Source organism: Pyxicephalus adspersus, chromosome 10 (genome assembly GCF_032062135.1).
Source record: "Pyxicephalus adspersus chromosome 10, UCB_Pads_2.0, whole genome shotgun sequence".
NCBI lineage: Eukaryota > Metazoa > Chordata > Amphibia > Anura > Pyxicephalidae > Pyxicephalus > Pyxicephalus adspersus.
In genome coordinates, this window is record NC_092867.1 from 41,847,406 (window position 1) to 41,867,634 (window position 20,229).

At 39.3% G+C, this 20,229-nt stretch overlaps 1 protein-coding gene across 2 annotated transcripts; it reads right to left on the reverse strand.

The window, feature by feature from the left end:
- Positions 1–5,527: 5,527 nt before the first annotated feature.
- Positions 5,528–15,791, reverse strand: COMTD1 (catechol-O-methyltransferase domain containing 1; the record flags this gene model as incomplete). Of its 2 annotated transcripts, XM_072423908.1 has the most annotated exon segments (7): positions 5,528–6,281; positions 9,075–9,183; positions 10,217–10,353; positions 12,130–12,184; positions 13,079–13,197; positions 14,579–14,678; positions 15,664–15,791. In XM_072423908.1, coding segments are annotated over 7 exon segments (692 nt in total), but the record flags the coding sequence as incomplete, so codon positions are not given.
- Positions 15,792–20,229: the final 4,438 nt, after the last annotated feature.

Genomic DNA, 20,229 nt, shown 5'->3' on the forward strand with positions numbered 1-20,229 from the left:
AAATCACTAATGGTCCCTCCTTACGACTCCGGTCACTTTCTGAAATCACTAATGGTCCCCCCACACCCCAGGTCACTTTCCAAAATCACTAATGGTCCCCCCTTATGAATTGGGTCACTTTTCTGAAATCACTAATGTTCCTCCGTAAGGCTCAGATCACTTTCAGAAATCACTAATGGTTCCCCCCACACCCTAGGTCACGTTCCAAAATCACTAATGGACTCCCCTTACGAATCGGGACAATTTCTGAAATCACTAATGGTCCCCCCTTACGACTCGTGTCACTTTCAAAAATCACTAATGGTCCCCCCCTACAACTCGGATCAGTTTCTGAAATCACTACTGGTCCCCCCTTACGACTCGGGTCACTTTTCTGAAATGACTAATGTTCCTCTTTAGGGCTCAGATCACTTTCAGAAATCACTAATGGTCCCCCCTGATGACTCGGGTCACATTCCGAAATCACTAGTGGTTCTCCCTTACGACTCGGGTCACTTTCTGAAATCACTCATTTTCCTCCTTAAGCCTCAGATCACTTTCAGAAATCACTAATGGTCCCCCCTGATGACTCGGGTCACATTCCGAAATCACTAATGGTTCTCCCTNNNAAATCACTAATGGTCCCCCCTTACGAATCGGGTCACTTTTCTTACATAACTAATGTTCCTCCTTAAGGCTCAGATCACTTTCAGAAATCACTAATGGTCCCCCCTTATGACTCGGGTCACTTTCCGAAATCACTAATTGTCCCCCCTTACAAATCGGGTCACGTTTCTGAAATCACTCATGTTCCTCCTTAAGGCTCAGATCACTTTCAGAAATCACTAATGGTCCCCCCCACACCCCAGGTCACTTTTCAAAATCACTAATGGTCTCCGCTTACGAATTGGGTCAATTTCTAAAATCACTAATGGTCCCCCCTTACGACTCGGGTCACTTTCAAAAATCACTAATGGTCCCCCTCACGACTCGGGTCACTTTCTGAAATGACTACTGGTCCCCCCTTACGACTCGGGTCACTTTTCTGAAATCACTAATGTTCCTCTTTAGGGCTCAGATCACTTTCCAAAATCACTAATGGTCCCCCCTTACGACTCGGGTCCTTCCTCTGAAATCAGTAATGTTTCTCCTTAACCCTTGGATCACTTTCGAAATCACTAATGGTCCCTGTTACAACCCAGGTCACTTTTCGAAATCACTAATGGTNNNNGAAATCACTAATGGTCCCCCCTTATGACTCGGGTCACTTTTCTGAAATCACTAATGTTTCTCCTTAGGCCTTGGATCACTTTCAGGAATCACTAATGGTCCCCCCTTATGACTCGTGTCACATTCAAAAAATCACTAATGGTCCCCCTCACGATTCGGGTCACTTTCTGAAATCAATAATGGTCCCCCCTTACGACTCGGGTCACTTTCCGAAATCACTAATGGCCCCATTTACAACCCAGGTCACTTTCCAAAATCACTAATGGTCCCCCCTTACGACTCGTGTCACTTTCAAAAATCACTATTGGTCCCCCCTTATGACTCGGGTCAATTTCCGAAATCACTAATTGTCCCTTCTTACAACCCAGGTCACTTTCCAAAATCACTAATGGTCCCCCCACACCCCAGGTCACTTTCCAAAATCACTAATGGTCCCCCCTCATGAATTGGGTCACTTTTCTGAAATCACTAATGTTCCTCCGTAAGGCTCAGATCACTTTCAGAAATCACTAATGGTTCCCCCCACACCCTAGGTCCCCCCTTATGACTCCGGTCACTCTCCGAGATCACTAATGGTCCCCCCGGTCACTTTCCAAAATCACTAATGGTCCCCCCTTACGAATCGGGACACTTTTCTGAAATCACTAATGTTCCTCCCCACACCCTAGCCCACTTTCCAAAATCACTAATGGACCCCCCTTAAGAAACGGGACAATTTCTGAAATCACTAACGGTCCCCCTCACGACTCGTGTCACTTTCAAAAATCACTAATGGTCCCCCTCACGACTCGGGTCACTTTCTGAAATCTCTAATGGTCCCCCTTATGACTCCGGTTACTTTTCGAAATCACTAATGGCCCCCCCCTTACAACCCAGGTCACTTTCCAAAATCACTAATGGTCCCCCCTTACAACTCGGATCACTTTCTGAAATCACTACTGGTCCCCCCTTACGACCCGGGTCACTTTTCTGAAATCACTAATGTTCCTCTTTGGGGCTCAGATCACTTTCTAAAATCACTAATGGTCCCCCCTTACGACTTGGGTCCTTTTCCTGAAATCACTAATGATTCTCCTTAACCCTTGGATCACTTTCAGAAATCAAATATAGGTCCCCCCTTAGAACTCAGATCACTTTCTGAAATCACTAATAGTCCCCCTTATGACTCCGGTCACTTTCCAAAATCAATAATGGTCCCCCCTTACAACCCAGGTCACTTTCCAAAATCACTAATGGTCCCTCCCTACGACTGATGTCACTTTCTGAAATCACTAATGGTCCCCCCTTAGGACTCGTGTCACTTTCAAAAATCACTAATGGTCCCCCTCACGACTTGGGTCACTTTCTGAAATCACTAATTGTCCCGCCTTATGACTCTGGTTTATTTCCGAAATCACTAATGCTCCCCCCCCACACCCCAGGTCACTTTCTAAAATCACTAATGGTCCCCCCTTACGAATCGGGTCACTTTTTTGAAATAACTAATGTTCCTTCTTAAGGCTCAGATCACTTTCAGAAATCACTAATGGTCCCCCCTTATGACTAGGGTCACTTTCCAAAATCACTAATGGTCCCCTCTTACAACCCAGGTCACTTTCCAAAATCACTAATGGTCCCCCCCACACCCCAGGTCACTTTCCAAAATTACTAATGGTCCCCCCCACACCCCAGGTCACTTTCCAAAATCACTAATGGTCCCCCCTTACGAATCGGGACGATTTCTGAAATCACTAATGATCCCCTTCACTAATGGTCCCCCCTTATGACTTGGGTCACTTTCTGAAATCACTAATGGTCCCCTCTTACGACTCAGGTTACTTTTCTGAAATCACTAATGTTTCTCCTTAAGCCTTGGATCACTTTCAGAAATCACTAAGGGTCCCCCCTTATGACTCGTGTCAAATGGCCCCAATTACAACCCAGGTCACTTTCCAAAATCACTAATGGTCCCCCCCACACCCCAGGTCACTTTCCAAAATCACTAATGGTCCCCCTTACGAATCGGGACGATTTCTGAAATCACTAATGGTCCCCCTCACTAATGGTCCCCCCTTATGACTCGGGTCACTTTCCGAAATCACTAATGGTCCCCTCTTATGACTCAGGTCACTTTCTGAAATCACTAATGGTCCCCCCTTACGACAATGGTCCCCCCTTACGACTCCGGTCACTTTCTGAAATCCTTAATGGTCCCTCTTACGACTCGGGTCACTTTCTGAAATAACTAATGGTCCCCCTTATGACTCGGGGCACTTTACGAAATCACTAATGGTCCCCCCTTTCGACTCGGGTCACTTTACTCATTTTCCTCCTTAAGCCTTGGATCACTTTCAAAATCTCCAATGGTCCCCCTTACAACTCGGGTCAGTTTCTGAAATCACTACTGGTCCCCCCTTACGACTCGAGTCAGTTTTCTGAAATCACTAATGGTCACCCCTTATGACTCGTGTCACTTTCAAAAATCACTAATGGTCCCCCTCACGACTCGGGTCACTTTCTGAAATCAGTAATGGTCCACCCTTACGACTTGGGTCACTTTCTGAAATCACTAATGGTCCCCCCCTATGACTCGGGTCACTTTCTGTAATCACTAATGGTCCCCCCTTACGATTCGCTTCACTTTTCTGAAATCACTGTTTCTCCTTTAAGCCTTGGATCACTTTCAGAAATCACTAATGGTCCGCCCTTACGAGTCGGGTCACTTTCTGAAATCACTAATGGTCCCCCTTACGAGTCGGGTCACTTTCTGAAATCACTAATGGTCCCCCTTACGACTTGGGTCACGTTCCGAAATCACTAATGTTCCTCCTTAAGCCTCAGATCAGTTAAAGAAATCACTAATGGGCCCCCTTACGACTCGGGTCACTTTCCGAAATCACTAATGGTCCCCCCTTATGACTCGGGTCACTTTTCTGAAATCACTAATGTTCCTCCATAAGCCTTGGATCACTTTTAGAAATCACTAATGGTCCCCCCTTACGACTCGGGTCACTTTCTGAAATCACAAATAGTCCCCCCATATGACTCGTGTCACTGTCAATGACTGTAGATGCGCACAGAACAGGGAGGAGGTGTGCGCTAATTAGATGCTATGACCTCACCATTAACAGAGTATAACAGATCCTCCTATATAGCGCAGCTGCAAACGAATCGCCTAAATTGGCATATTCTCGACCCCTATTGCTCATTTATCAAGACAGGAATCCGGCTGGCAAGTGAACTAGAACATGGTGTCATGGAAATACTCCTCGTATATCGGCGCGTATATATGCACGACGAGCTTACGCGCACTTGCTTGATAAATTGTATTTCTCTGCCATTAAATCTGCATGTCTGCTAGTATCAGTGCAACCTCCTGCCACTGTTCTACACTGTAGTTGCTTCCCACAGTCACCTAGGAACCTTGCTACTGCATTTTTAGCGACTGTGAACCGCTGACCTTGCACTTTCCTGCTTTCCTAGCACCCAGTCTACCTCTCATTGCTTTCTCTGCCATCTAGCGCACCTATTACCTATCATCCCTTGTCATCATCAGTGTTCCCTTACTTAGCACCCTGAGGTCAGTGGTGAAGTTCCCCATTACATTGATGGTAAGACATGTTCCCCTACATTGGTGGACAATAGACAATCTGCCCCCTCCTAAAAAGGATGTCATTGTACACATGCCCTTCTCCTTTCCCTCCTACAGAAATGTTAAGTTGGGAACTATCTGCCACTGCTTACAGAAACCCCAGAGCAACATTGAAAATACCTTGTTTTACAGTATTGTTTGTCAGCGAGATGACGAGATTCATTAAAAACACTGTAAAAACAGTTACAAAAAGAAAACCAAGTTAACGTATTGGTGCTAAAAGCATTTTATTAAAAAAACTGCTATTTTCACTTTTTACTTTCTCAATAATAAAATTTTCAAATAAATTAACATGCAAAAGGTTCATATCTAAAAAATGCAAACACTGTTTGCTTACAATCAGCAGTCAATCATTCACATTTTTTTTTGACAAAAACATAAAATACATAAAGGTACAGGACAGTACTAGAGGCACAGATGAAGCCTGGAAATGACAACTGGCTGGACCTCATAGTAGTCTCATTTCAGGAATGCTGCCACATTCATAATATTTTGTCATACTAATTGGTTAAAAGCAAAAATTTATATTTTAAATTGTTTCATTGCTTATTTGTGTGTCTATTAAAGATTACTGAAAGGATGTGTGTATATATATATATATATATATATATATATATATATATATATATATATATATATATATATATATATATATATATATATATATATACACACACATATACACACACACATATATACACATATCAGATTTACTGATTTATAAATAGAGCCCCAAGTGTATTTAATCCTAAAACTTAATACATGCAGCTTACCAGTACTCAGATGCAGTCACTGAATTAATTGTCCTTTTTGTAGGCTTTGTCTCCCCCCCATTTAAAAAATTCAGAATAGTTTCTGTATATTGGTAAGTACCAACCTGCAGGTAAGTGAGGGGTAATCACCATAACAAAGATCCAAATAGAAGCAAAAGTCAGAGAGGGATCTGTTCAAGGTTTTCCATAAGAAGTTCATAAGAAAAAGCATTTGTCATAATGGTAATAGATATAAGAAATAACCAATTAAATAACTGTTAATGAGATCTGAATTCTTTAAACCTGACTTGATGAAATCAGCCCCCATGTGCTATTTTCTTGCACCACCTGACATGCATTTCCAATCATGCTGGCTATGGTTCTTCTTGGTGCTTTATTATTGCTTAGTTTATAATGACTGCTAATAACACTGGTGGGGTGCTGGGGTGACTGGTACAGCATTATGCATTTCATGTTGTAAATATAGAAAAGCATATACAGTATCTAGATGGATGTGATAAAAAACAAGCTTTGGATCAAAGTTTAAAACATAACATCAGTCCATCAGCGAGAGGTAGAATACTTAGATATATACGAGCGTCCCTTAGGATGGCTTTATTCAGGTGATGCATTTCCTGCACACTTTCAGCCTTGGGGCTCATTCTCAGGATGGCTCCACTGCACAAAACCTGCCAGATAATAGAAAAGACTTTAATACAGATTTACAGAAAAAATGTGATGTGACAATCAATATTTCAAATAATTTACACATGATCACCAGCAGCAAACTGAGGATGGCTTTTATAGTGCTTCTGGTCAGGATTGCAGGTTCTTGTAAGTTATACCTTTTTTTCTCCCTCAGAAATATGGCTGCTCAAGTACTGTACTGTATGGTTTAATAGGCATACATATTATATGTGTTTCACTTGCTCCTAAATTACCTTTTCTGCAATATTGTCGGCCACCAGTGAATGGTGCTTTGTCTTCATGTAAAATATCTTCAAACTCTCTTTGCAATGGTTTTTTCAGGTCAAAAGAATTTCAGTTTATACTTGAGTATATACAAAATAATTATGCATTAAATGTAGCTAACCGTCCATTTAATACAGTAATATTTTCCCAATTAATTGGATAAGTGCCAAAGCGTTTATCGTCCACAAATTGGACGAAACTTAATAAATCAGAAAGAAAATGGGAAAGATAGGCTATTTTTGACGTTACAAAGAAAGTAGTAATGTAAAAAATCAATTACAATTTTTATTAGTATACAAAAAAAAATTTTAAAACAGTTTATAAAAATAAAACAAAGCTATAGGATAGCAAAGGTGTCATTTTTCCATACTGTACAACTGACTAAAAAGTCACAAACTTGCGTATAGGTAATGAGTCAAAAAGCGGGGTCTCAACCCGACACGTTTTGCCCCAATAGGCTTCCTCAGGGGATAATAGAGAACCTAAAACTGCAATAATGACTGGTTTGAGTAACATTACAAAGAAGATAAAAGAATACATATATCATATTAGTGTACATATTGAAGTGCAACAACTTTTGTGACGTTCAGAAAATCGCTAGAGGTAATAAAGAGACATGTGCTTACTTTAGTACAGTCAAGATGGATGTGCCAATCATGAAATCGCTGGAATGCTCTGACAAAGGGAAAAATGTATGTAGGAAATACCATAAGGTAAGAATGATAATGTCATAAGGAAAAAATTATTAGGTAAATAGGGGGTAAAAGATCTTACTTGGGTCTCAGACTTGATGTATATAGATCTAAGGGGACTCACTGATTCTTATGGATTAATGTGACGGATCTGATGAGTAAAATGATAGAATAGGAACAATTATGGTTATAATAGCAGAAGGAGAAGTAGTCTGATTTAATTAGGTGGGAGTGCTTGTGGGTGTGAATAATTAAAGTTCAATAATTAAAGTTCAAATTTTCTTAGACCTGGCACAGTGAGCACAGCAGCCACTAGATGGCATACCCGTACATAACTTGTAGATAATAGAAGCCGTGTGATCTATATTCAGATGATACTTTAGAGGAAAGGATCACAGGATGTAGATAGGTGAATCCTAAAAAAAAATAGATTCTATGATATTATAAGATAAGTATGTAACAGCTGTTAACTCGTAATCAGTAAAGCCACCAATACAATGACTATAAAAGTCAAAAGAGACATATAGTGCCTGCTTTATATTTGGCATCCATTTTTAATTTACATTCACAACAACTAATTTATTATTTATTTTTCTACAGTCACTGCGGCAGGTCTAAGAAATTATGAACTTTAATGAACTTTAATTTTTCACACAATTTGTAAGTATTCCCACTTAATTAAAGCAGACTACGCCTCCTTCTGCTAATATAACCATAACTGTTCCTATCTTTCCCCTTTTCTTTCCAGTTTATATACAAAAATTGAAAGGGACTCTATAATATGGTTGGGTGATTTTAAAGCAAAGGAACCAACACTGAAAATCTGCATCAAATGCCTTTACAAACAAATGTCTTTCTATAAATAGGAACACAAAACAAAGAGAAGGGTTTTTGTGACAAAAATTAGGATTGTATTAATGATTTTTTCTCATATTACATATCACAAGTATTGTGCAGTGCAATATTCAGTTTCGCAATGACTGGAGATACAGGTCCAGATCATTGCTGTATAGGTCCTTCAAGGGCACTAGACAATGAACTGACAGGAATATATAACATATTATTAATGTTGCATGCGTAAGTCGCTTGCTCACATGCGTAAGTCACATGTGTAAGTCAAATTCCGGAAGCATTTCGCCAAACCTTAGGCATCTTCAGGGGTGACGTTACGTTAGGCAGGAGTGAGCACAGTACTTGTAAGTATATATTCTTTGAAGATAGAACATATGTGTGTGTAAAACACACCTGGGGGAAAGAACAGAGTCCAGGACAGTTTGTAGATGTGGAGAAAGCCCCTCCAAGGGGGGAAGATAGGCCCTTAAGGTAAGTACCCAAGGAAGTAACCTTTTGGTCCTGGGAGGTAGAGGCACTGAGACCGCAGCCTTGGTCTGTACCAGCTGAAGTATGAGACTAAGCAGCCTATAAAAACAAACCATTTTCAGGAAGCAGTTGTCTCTAAAATAGAGGTATATTTCACAGAACTTTACCAAGATATGTATCTACTTCCCTGGAATAAAACTTGTCTTCTAGTATTCAGTACAGAGAACAGCTATGGAAATTATGAGAGCTGTCACAACTTGTTTCTTCTTCTTTGGTATTTGGCAGCTTGTCAGGTTATTTGTATACAATTAAAATGGAGAAAAAAGTTCCCAAGATAAGCTGCTCTTACACAGATCTTCAGTTCTTGGTGTTGGATGGAAGAAAAAATGTGAAGTTATTTATTAAGGATTTCTTGAGTTCATCAGTAGTTAGTGAGCTATAGGCAGTGCACCATTTTAAATCAAAACTAAATTAAATTAAATAAAAAAACAAACTTACATTTAATCCCGCAGATCCGGGGGAAAGAAAAAAAGAGTGCCGATCTCACTGTATTTCTTTTCCTCCCATTGCAGTGGCAATCAAGACAGAAGGGGGAGGTGCTGCACCCCTTTTTTAAGTAGAGAAAAACAGTGTGGCACTTAAAAAAAATAATCACATTTTACTTTATATAAAAGGGTTGTCTAATCTTTTATGTAAAGTAACATTTTTTTTTAGCTTAGATCCACTTTAACTACCACAGTAGGACAAATGATAATTGTGCAAAATATATGGCCTTTTTCTGAAGTAGGAAATCAATATTCAAACAACCTACCCCTGTTTCTGTAGAGCTAAAAAGGAAACATGGACCTCTGTCAAAAAAAGATATTGTGAAACAATGGGCCTGATTTATTAAAACTCTCCAAGGCTCGAGAGGATACACTTTCATCAGTGAAGCTGGGTGATCCAACAAACCAGGAATAGATTTCTTTAAAATCATTTGCTAGCAAATGTTTTGAATCCTGGACCAGATCCATTTCAAGTTTGCTGGATCACTCAGCTTCACTGGTGAGCTTTAATGGCCCAATACAGGAGAAGAAATGCAGGGCACTAATAAGTACACAGGACACCACCATTTGTTTATCAGGCGTTGCCTTGCTTGAATTTCACACCTGCAGCAACAAAAACTAGGAAAGCCCTTCACTGCAGCTGCCATGACACCAATCTGTGCAATAGTGTTACCTAAGGTAGTCTATGCTATTGCCATATCAAATGCCTCACTAACACTTGCCCATTACGCCACCGTTCTACTTTCAACTGTGGCTGTCATTGTTCTCCTGCATACATCTAACACCCCCCCCCCCCATGGTGAAAGACCACAATTCTGGTCCTACAGTTGGTTTTGAAACTACAAATTCTTTGGAAATTTTTTGGAAATTCTGCAACTTGACTTAGAAAGTGCTCAGCAAAATATGCCACAATTATGTGCCACGTTGTTAACCCAAGCTTTTAGTTAAATCACACAAAGTGACCTTCCCTGTTTTCTAATAATTAACTGGTACAAAAAAGATGGATGTTAAAAAGTTGATGTTCCGCTATCTCCTGGGATTATTATTATTCGAAGTTATAATTTGTACTGTTGCAGAGCTGTTACTTTACCCTACCCCATCAATGGCCAGGATTCCACCACTTCTCAATAGCCGCAGACATTTTTCATAGCATTTCCTGCAATTCAGTTGTTGAGCCAAATTTATGGAAATTAAGTCATATGTACCAGCTTGTCCAGTTGATAGCAGGTCATCTAGATACAAAACATTCATTTTACGCACTGAGACTATTAAACACAACTTTTATATACTGATCTATACATTCTTTACCTAGAGAAACCTGTTTGACCCTAATCTTTTAGGATCCATCCCAAACCAGTAATATCTGAATAAGGAAGTGCTCATAAAATGGCAAGGAGACAACATTCTCATAAAACATTTATGTGACAATCATATTTTACTGTGACTGCTATAAAATTCTGCATGACTTTGCTGACTATATAACAGCTACATTTTAAAGCATACTACTGGGTAACCAACCAGTAGTTTACTTTTGAATTTAGAGAAAACTTAATCAGAACAAAGATTAATATGTTCAGTGTAAGAAATGCCCTCCATTCAGATCATGTTATACTCGATATATACTATGTGGCCTTTCTCTGTTGCAGCCACAACAAAAATATCCTGTGTCAACTAGTGTTGAAAAGAAACAGGAACGTCACCCGAATCTGTAATGTAACAATGAAGGGGTCCGCTGAGCATTGCATTATGAGAGGTGGTCACCTGCATCCCCATACCTGCAAGTATCAGATTCTTTGGTTCAGTGGCCACATAAGTGATGGAGGAGTAATAGAGAGGGGAGTATAATAAGGTTGGATGGGGAGCAGCTTTACACAGACAATGTCACACTGAATGGGCAAGGTAATAACATTTATTTAAAAACCATGGACCATGAATAGGGTATGAACATTTTGATCTAGTTACAGAAATAGACAGGTGGTCATTAAAAAAACAGTTCAATCTTACTTGCACCCCTGAATAACTAGAATTAGTTGGACAGTAAAGCCAAAGATTCTTTAAAGCAGAACAAAACCTGATAAACTAACCAGTCCATATCTTTCTTGGATTCTTCCTTTTCTGGGTGATTTTCAGCCATCTAAATTGGCTGGCATACACAAGAGAAAGTCACATTATTGCAGAAGGGACAACGCCTTTTCCTTTCTGCAAATCTAAAAGTAGAACTTCCACTTCAAGGGAACCAAATACTTCCTGTTTCCCCTATCAGCAGTAGAACGAAAAATAATGTGTCAGATTCGGATGCTACAATATTACCCTTCTCTTTTGTAATTCAAAAAAATCTCCAATGAGTCTTTTAATGGAGCAGAGGTCCCCAGGCCGTGGCCGTCTGACAGGTGGGCCGTGGCTTTGGCCAGTGCACCCACCAGCGGGGTCCAGAGAAAGACCCAGCTTAAGGGGGCGCACCCGCAAGAGCTGCAGACCGTGTCTCCCGGAGACAACGCAGGCTCAGGGAGGTGGGCGGGTTGTCTCTCTGAACACAACTGGCTCAGACCTGCGATGGGAGAGTGGGCAGGTTCAGAGTGATATCACTCTGGGGGGAAGTTTCTTCCCCTTTGAATGACACACGGCTCCCCGCACATGCGCGGTTCAGGGTCCGTACAGTTAGTGGTCTGCGACCTGTAATAGACCAATGTAATAGAGGATAGGATAGGGGCGAGGATTGGGGTAGAGGTGGGAAAATCCTTACAGAACGCTTTTTCATTTCCATGTCTTCTTTTTTTTTTCAGTTAACTGTTCAGATTATAAATTTAACTTTCAGACAATGGTAAATAGTTATCTTAAATACTCTCATTTCAAACAATAGCAGTTATCAATCGTTCTCTGGGAAACATTCCAACGGATACAATAAACCCTTTAGTATTCTTGAACTTTTGTACTTACATTACCAATGTATCACTTAAAATAATCAGAAGAATAACAATACCATTTTGTCATCCTAGTAAAATAATTACCCAGAGTCTGCTCTTCAGATTGTACTTTAACATCAATTTTACTTTCCACACCGGCCTTAAAAAAAAAAAACAAAAAAAAAAACACACAGGAATAGTTACATACTAGAAATTGCAAGGGAAACAGATGAAAAAGAAACGTGACCAAGGGACAATTTTATTTATAAATAAATATATTATATATATATATATATATATATATATATATATTATTTTTAATAGGATTTAGGAAGTTTTCAAACTAGATTTTGTAAATTATTATTTATATCACATCTTTATGTACCCATATACATTTTAAAACATGGGTACTGCAGATATTCCTGGGATTTTCAAACAGAAAGTACAGTAATAGGTTTATGAATGTCTCTGTCTATTTTCTACAGATTTCTAAAGATTCCTCCAAAACAAGGCTGGCAGAGGGAGTCATTTCGGCTGTCTGTATAATCTGAGTTTCAGCTGTTAAGTTTGTAAATTTGAATTCCATCTGTTGTGTATAATAAATATTTATATAAAATAATATTTAATGTTTCAGATTCACATAAAAGCTTGAGCACAATAAGAATATATATGCAGAATATATCACAACCACCATTTCATTTGGGCATATTGAAATCACAGAGGAAGGAGGATAACAACCAATCAGAATTTTTCTTTATATTTTTCAAAAAGATTTTGATAAATTTGTGTTAACTCTAATTCCTTTTTATTCTTATTATCTTTTTACAGTTTTTATGAACAAAACCCTTTATTAAACGTAGTTCTGTTCTTTCAGAAGCTCAGGCATTAAAAATCAATGTTTAAAAAAAAAGGGCAGATGATTAACACATTATAGCTGAAATCGGGAAACCTGTTCTGTGTGGAAAGCTATTCAGAAGTAACAAGAAGGAAAACAGAAGGCTGAGAACTCATAGATAAATAGGTGAACCTTAAACATTTGACCGATATTTAGTACCTCACTCCAATATTCCTTTGCACAGCTGATATCCTCTGTGTCTCGCAGATTTGCAATAAGCTTTCCATCAGGAGGCAGAATCAAGGCCATGATCAGAGGATTGTAACCATAGCTCCAACCTTAAAAAAACAAACGAAAGAGCTCGTAAGCAGAGATAAACATTAAATGTACTTTTATATTAGAAATACATTAGGTAAATGTGAACATCTACGGTGGGGAGAAAAGGATGAATAGCATATGTCAATGTTTCTTAAACAGAACTGAACTCAAAAAATAAAAAAGTACTATGTTATAGGAATATCAAAAATATATTTAATGAGCGTTAGCAAAACCCTGACTTTTTGTCTAGAATTCCACCGGTAAAATAGCAGAGCACTTCTCGGTATACAACAGTGGGGGATGTAAGGCAATGTTGGATTTGACTGCTAATTTCTGGAAATTGAGGGAAATGTGGTGCTGCCGCTACTGTTCTCCTTGCTGCAGGTTCTGACATGGAGAAAAAAAGTCCCGTTATATCTTCAAAGGGCAGCGCAGTGCAGAACATTGCATGGTAAGTCAGTAATGGGGAAAAGATCAGCTTCAAAAAGACTACAGGCAACACTGATGATTAGTTCCTTGTCCTCTGCTGGCCTTTTGTTTGAGGGGGGGGGCACAGATTTCAGATTTATGCACCTAACTCTGGTCTTCATGTACTTCCAGCTAGTCATGTTTTCTGGATTTCCTTCAGCCTTTACTGGTATTCTAAAAATTTTTGCTGGCATGATAATGATAAGTCACAAAGTCATGACCTTGTTGGAGCTATATGAACGCTGAAGTTGTGCAGCACCAACATAGGATGTGCAAGAGTAAAGAGGAAATCTAATTCCAACAAAATCAATGCTATTATCTACAGCAAGGTATAATGGGTTTTTGTTTAATAAAGAGGGGGTAGAAGAGAATAATATTACAACACGGGAGATTGGACAAAAGGTATGTATACTATCACAGACTATGGCTATACACAGTAGGATCAAGGTAACGAAGGGAAGTGGTGAAACAGACCAAATGATGTAACATGTAATGGAGGCCCATTGTGATCTAAATAATGTGATATTTAACCAAAATGATTTACGGTGTTAAACAAGCTTATCAGACAAATGGTTATCAGTACTGGTATCAAGGTAGGTGATACCAATGAAGGAAATCACATAAGGGATCATGTAAAAGCAGTTCATACAAATTAGATAAACAAACTAGGACAGACATATTTAAAAAACGGGGCTGATTTACTAAAGCACACCCATTTACTTATTATATTGTGTGTATATTCACCTGAATTACCCAATAATGCGAAATCCAAACTATTGTTTACATAATCTATTGGCACATGAAGTAAGGACATCTTACATATTGTATAAAGAATCCCAACCTCCATAAATCTGCATCTTTGCATCAATATGCCATAAATTTGATTTTTTTTATATATATTTTTTTTTCTCACAATGTTGCATGTGTCCTTACCCATATCTAAAACCTTCTTAGATCGGATTATTTTAGCTAGATTAGCCAGTAGTTGGATGGCATCACTGCTTATATCCTGGGGAGTGATCCCTGAAAGATGCTGAAAACACAAATCATCAACAAGAATTCTTTTTATTTTATAGAAGAAAAGGAGTCATGCATATTTAACAAGGTTAAACATCTACCTAAAATGTGTCATAAATACCTGTAGTGTCAGACAAGAGATCTGACTGTCAGCACTTCTTTAATATAAAAACATGACTATCTCTCAATGAGCTAGATCAGCTTTCCACTGAGACTGATAAAACACTGTGTATCTTAAACAATTGCCATTCAAAAAAAAAAAATAATTTTAACCATTTTTCATTTGATGTAGCTCAGTGTCGTTAAATTCCCGCAGCCACTTCCTGTCAGTTTTCATGCTCCAAAATCAATTCCAAAATTTCAATGGTATCAATTCCCTCCATTAAAACACATGGACCAGAAGATTCTCCACCGGGAAATTATTCAGTGAATGTCTGATTGTCTCCTTTATAGACCTCCAAATTGGCTCAACTTGCATTTTATTATGTGTTTTTAAAACAGACTCTAAACTCAAATTCATCCCCATCAAAAATTACAGCATTGGAAACGTAATTAGAATAGTCAACATTACCAGGATTTCGATGAGTGCTGTTTTTGGGTAAGTAGACAGAAAGTGGATGAAAAGGACTAGAGGAAATCAGAAGCTCTAAGATGCAAATAGGGTGAAAAGCTTAACTTGTATTATTAAGTGGTGTGGCAAACTCCTTTTTGAGCCTGCGTTCTGATAACCTTTTCCCACCAAGCACATTCAAACACGGGCACCATGGTGGCTCAAGGTAGCACTCTTGCCTTTACAGCGCTAGGTCCCAGGTTCGAATCTCGGCCAGGACACTATCTGCAAATATATATATATATATTTCCCATACACGTGTCAGATATCAACCCTGTGCTAGCAGGCAGATCAGAAAGGTTAATGGAGCCCACTCTCCGTCCATGCATTCCCGATTGTATCTTGCTGAAATTAAGTATTCTCATTACACAATTATTTATCATTTCCATACCTGTCTTAGCTTCTTTGCAGATGGGTGCTCTCTGAGGGAAAGTTGCAGCAAGTACTCCCTACGCGGGTCATCCTGTCCATCAAACATTTTCTGTGACTTTTTTTTTCGGTAGAGAAAATACTTTTTGCCTATGTACACAACAAAAATAAAAGTGTAATAATACAATTGTGCGTATTATTAATAAAAAAAAAAAATACACAAAAAATTCAGGGCTGTGGAGTCAGAGTCAATTTTGACAATTTTGATAAAAATGTTCCGACTTTGACTCCTGATAAATTTAAAAAAAGTTTAGATGTCCCATTTCACAAACAATAGTCATATTTAGGTATTTAACCTCCCTAGCGGTAACCCCAGGTGTGACTCGGGGTAGAAAAAACTTGCTAAAAGTGGTAACCCAGAGTCACACTCGGGGTAGGTAAAGCGTTAATAATGATAAATAAAGCCTTACCTTGTCCTCCTCTGTTCTGGTTCAGCGATCACATCTTCCTGAAGGATTCTCTCTTCCTGTCTTCCCCCTGCAACAGCGTCTCTGTACTGATGAGTCACCGGAGGAGTTCCCGGTGATGTCCGTGCGGGTATTTCCGGTGGGCGTGGCCAGCGGGAAATTCAAATTTTTTGTTTTGGATTCAATACAAATAACTGTATTGAATCCAATACAAAGTAGCCAGTATCTTTCTGACCGTTGGAGTGAGAGATACACTGTTACAGTGCACTGCCTACCTGCCAATACATTTGATTCTCTGTCTGCCGCCTGCCCTGACCTCTGCCTGGATTCTGACATCTCTGCCTGCCGCCTGCCCTGACCCCTGCCTGGATTCTGACATCTCTGCCTGCCGCCTGCCCTGACCTCTGCCTGGATTCTGACGTTTTTGCCTGCTGCCAGCCCTGACCTCCCATGGCATCCAAAAGGCGTCTCTCAAGTCAAGCTGCATATGAACAACTTGCAGACAGCGAGAGCGACTTGGAATCGCAAGTAGAGTCAAGCGACAGTGATTACTCTTGAAATCTGTCATCGGACACAAAAAGTGACAGCAATTCGGACACTGAGGTTAGTGACATCCGCATCTGGTGCTCTATTGATATCAGTCAGCCTCAGCCATTGCCCCCAAGATTCCCATTCACTGGGGAGCCTGGTCTGAAAGTAGAGGTGGAGCACAACCCCCTGGTGTACTTGGAGCTTTTTCTGAATGACAAAGCCATACAAAAAATTGTTGAGGAAACAACAGATACGCTGAGCAACAGTTAGCTGCCACATCCAGCAGGTTTTCCAGGACCAGAAAATGGGAACCCGTTTCTTGGCCTAATTATTCTGCAGGGAGTGGTGGGGAAGCCCCTGCAGAAGTGGTATTGGTCCACTAATAGGCTGATCGCTACCCCTTTTTTTGGAACAGTCATGTCTGGGTACCGTTTTTGCCTAATAATGAAGTCTCTACATTTTTCAAATAATAAAACATTTGATGAGACCACACATCCTGCGCCCAAGCTGAAAAAATCTGGGAGTTGTATCAGATATTGTTGGAGCACTTCAGAGACAGCTATGTCGCTCAAAGAGAAGTAAGCATAGACAAAAGTCTAATGGCCTACAAGGGGAGGCTCAGCTGGATCCAAAATATTGCATCTAAGACGGCCAGATTTGGAGTCAAGTCATTCATGCTATGTGAATCAGCAACAAGGTACGTATGGAACACCCTCATTTACACTGGGAGAGGCACAAAATTTAGTCCCAGATTCAGCAGCTATGGAGTGGGAACATCATCGGTGCTGTCACTAATGGAGCCATTGCTGAAACAAGGATATTGTGTTACCACCGATAATTTTTTACAGCTCTCCTGAATTATTTGAGTTCCTGATCAAGCATAAAACTGATGCCTATGGCACCGTTAGAGCTAATCGGCGAAAAATGCCACCCATGTTTAGCAAACAAAAGCTGAAAACTGGAGAAATAGTTGCCTTGGCAAAAAGGAAAAATGATGGCCCTGGGATGGCATGACAAAAAAGATGTGTGCCTTTTGAGCACTGTACACAACGCTGCCACTGCTATGGCTAGGTCAAGAGGAGGTAAAGACATTTTCAAACCACAGGTTGTTCTGGACTACAACAGTACCATGGGGGGTGTTGACAGAGCTGACCAGGCAATGACTTTTTATCCTGCTGTTAGAAAACAACAGAGAAAATATTATAAAAAATGTTTAGGCATCTGGTAGAACAATGTCTTTGGAATGCTTTCATTCTTTTCAAAGCAAAGAATGACAGGCCTGTACTTCACCACTATTTTATCTGGCAAATTTGTGAGGCCATATGTCTAAAATATCAAACAGAAACGGATGGAGTTGGATGCGGTGCTACCACGGTGGTGAACCCAGAACGTCTGACTGGTCGCCACTTTATGGACCACATACCACCAAGCGCATGAAAAGAAGCACCAACGAGGATGTGCGTGGTGTGTTGCACTAAGCGTGATGACACCGGGAGAAAAAAAAGAAAGGAAACCCGGTTCTACTGCCCCGATTGTGATGTTGGACTCTGTGCTGTCCCTTGTTTCCAAATATATCACACCCGGAATGTTTAATAGTTGTTTATTAGTTTATGAGAAAAATCATAAAAACCTCAGATTTTTTGCGTTTTTTATTTAAAGTTTATTAATAAATTTAATAATTATTATTATGACATGATTTTGTGTTTCAAATTTTTTTTTACTAAGATTCTTGTTTGGACATATTCTGGTGAGTTATGCCTAAGAATTACAGACCTACAATGAAAAACGTTTTTCATGAAAAAAATGTACCGCTTTTCGACATATAAATCCAGAAAGAAATGAACCGCTAGGGAGGTTAAGTACTTCTCTGATGTAAGACTAAAGCCCAGTGCATAGTTGTATTTCTACTAGTGTGAAGTTCAGCTGAGCTATTATACAACTTGACATTCACATTATTGTAATCTGGAGTATGTACATTACAAAAAGTGTATCATTTTATTTCACATAAAATGTGTACTGTAGTGTTTAACAAATTCATTTGAGTGTAAACAAGTGTAATGATATAGGTGTAGGCGAGTGCTATGGCCTGATGTGCCCTGTCCTGTCTCCACTCTCCATATATGTTCCCATCCAGGGCAGAACGTTAACATTATTTTGCACACCACCTAATACTAGGAAGTTAGTTAGGTGACCCCCCTTGCCCTGTAGCCTCCCACTGCCCTGTATTCAGCAAAAGATCAGCAAACAAAGAAAAAGGCAGCAGCATCTGCTCTGTCTGCTAAAATAGCTGAGAAGAACAGCTTTTTGGATTCAACTGTAAGTGTTCATGTTTATTTTAAAACTGCATGACTGCTTGTGTGTACAATGATGGAAGGCTGGGTGCATGTTTCTAGATAAAACTGCAGGGCTATGTGTATGTTTGTGTGTATGGTGCAGAAATGTATGAATGTTTGTGTATAGCGCATATTGTGTGTATGTTTCTGGGTACAATGTAGGGCTCTGTGTTGTGTATATAGTAAATATGTTTGTGCATGTTTTTCTGTATAGGACAAATTATGTCTAAGTTTAGTGCAGGGCTATAGCTTTTTTGTGTGTATAGTGTCATGTTGTATGTATGTTTGCAATAGTGCAGGGCTATGTGTATGTTTTTTAAATCAAAGAATATGCTAGTTAGTATGACATATTTTATATTTTAGTGAAAGCGGCACCCAATTCACAGTGGCAAAAAGTCTGTCAACAAACACAATAAAGTGATAACTTTACTTTATCAAGTGATGGGAAACAATATGTGTGCCAATGTATTCTTGAAGATGATGGTGAAAAACAATGTGATGCAAAAATTAGCAGTTTCAGTGGGTGTAACAAAAATGCACCTACAAAAGCATCAAATTTGAAAGCACACTTGCAGCGTTTTCATCCTAAAGTGTTAGAAGTTGTGAATGAGTAAGATATCAATGAAAAAAATTCAATCAACTTCTGGGATAAAAGATGTTCAGAAATCTACTGGAGACCAAACACAACTAAGAAGATTCTTTATATCTGACAAAGTTACCATAACAATGACACCAGAAAAAAATCAAAAACCACATTATTGAAATAGTAGTAAAAAATAGTGTACCACTATCCTTCTTTTCACAGCCAGCCTATTTAGGCCTAAACAGAGGAATTGCTAAAAAAAAACTTGGTGTTTCTCTGGAAAGTGAAAGTATAAGGAAACTTAAAATTGAAGAGGCCAAATGTAAAAAGGAAGAATTACGAAAAGGTCTGAAGGGACATTTTGTCTTTATAAAAATGGATGCATGCATACGTCAGAGTCAATTATTTTGCTAATAATGTTTTGTTGATGAAAATTATAAAATAATACCGCAAACCTTAGGAGTAAAGGATACCCAGGTACATCACACCAGTGACTATCTTCAGAAGTTAGTGGAGGATGATCTAGAAGATTTTGAAATTAAAAAGGAACAGATTCTATGTAATGTGACAGATAATGCTTCTAATATGCTCAGCACTATTGAGAAAGTAGATGAAGAAAGTGACAGACAGATATTAAAGGAAGACAATTCTGCAAGTATTGGAGAAAGTGAAAG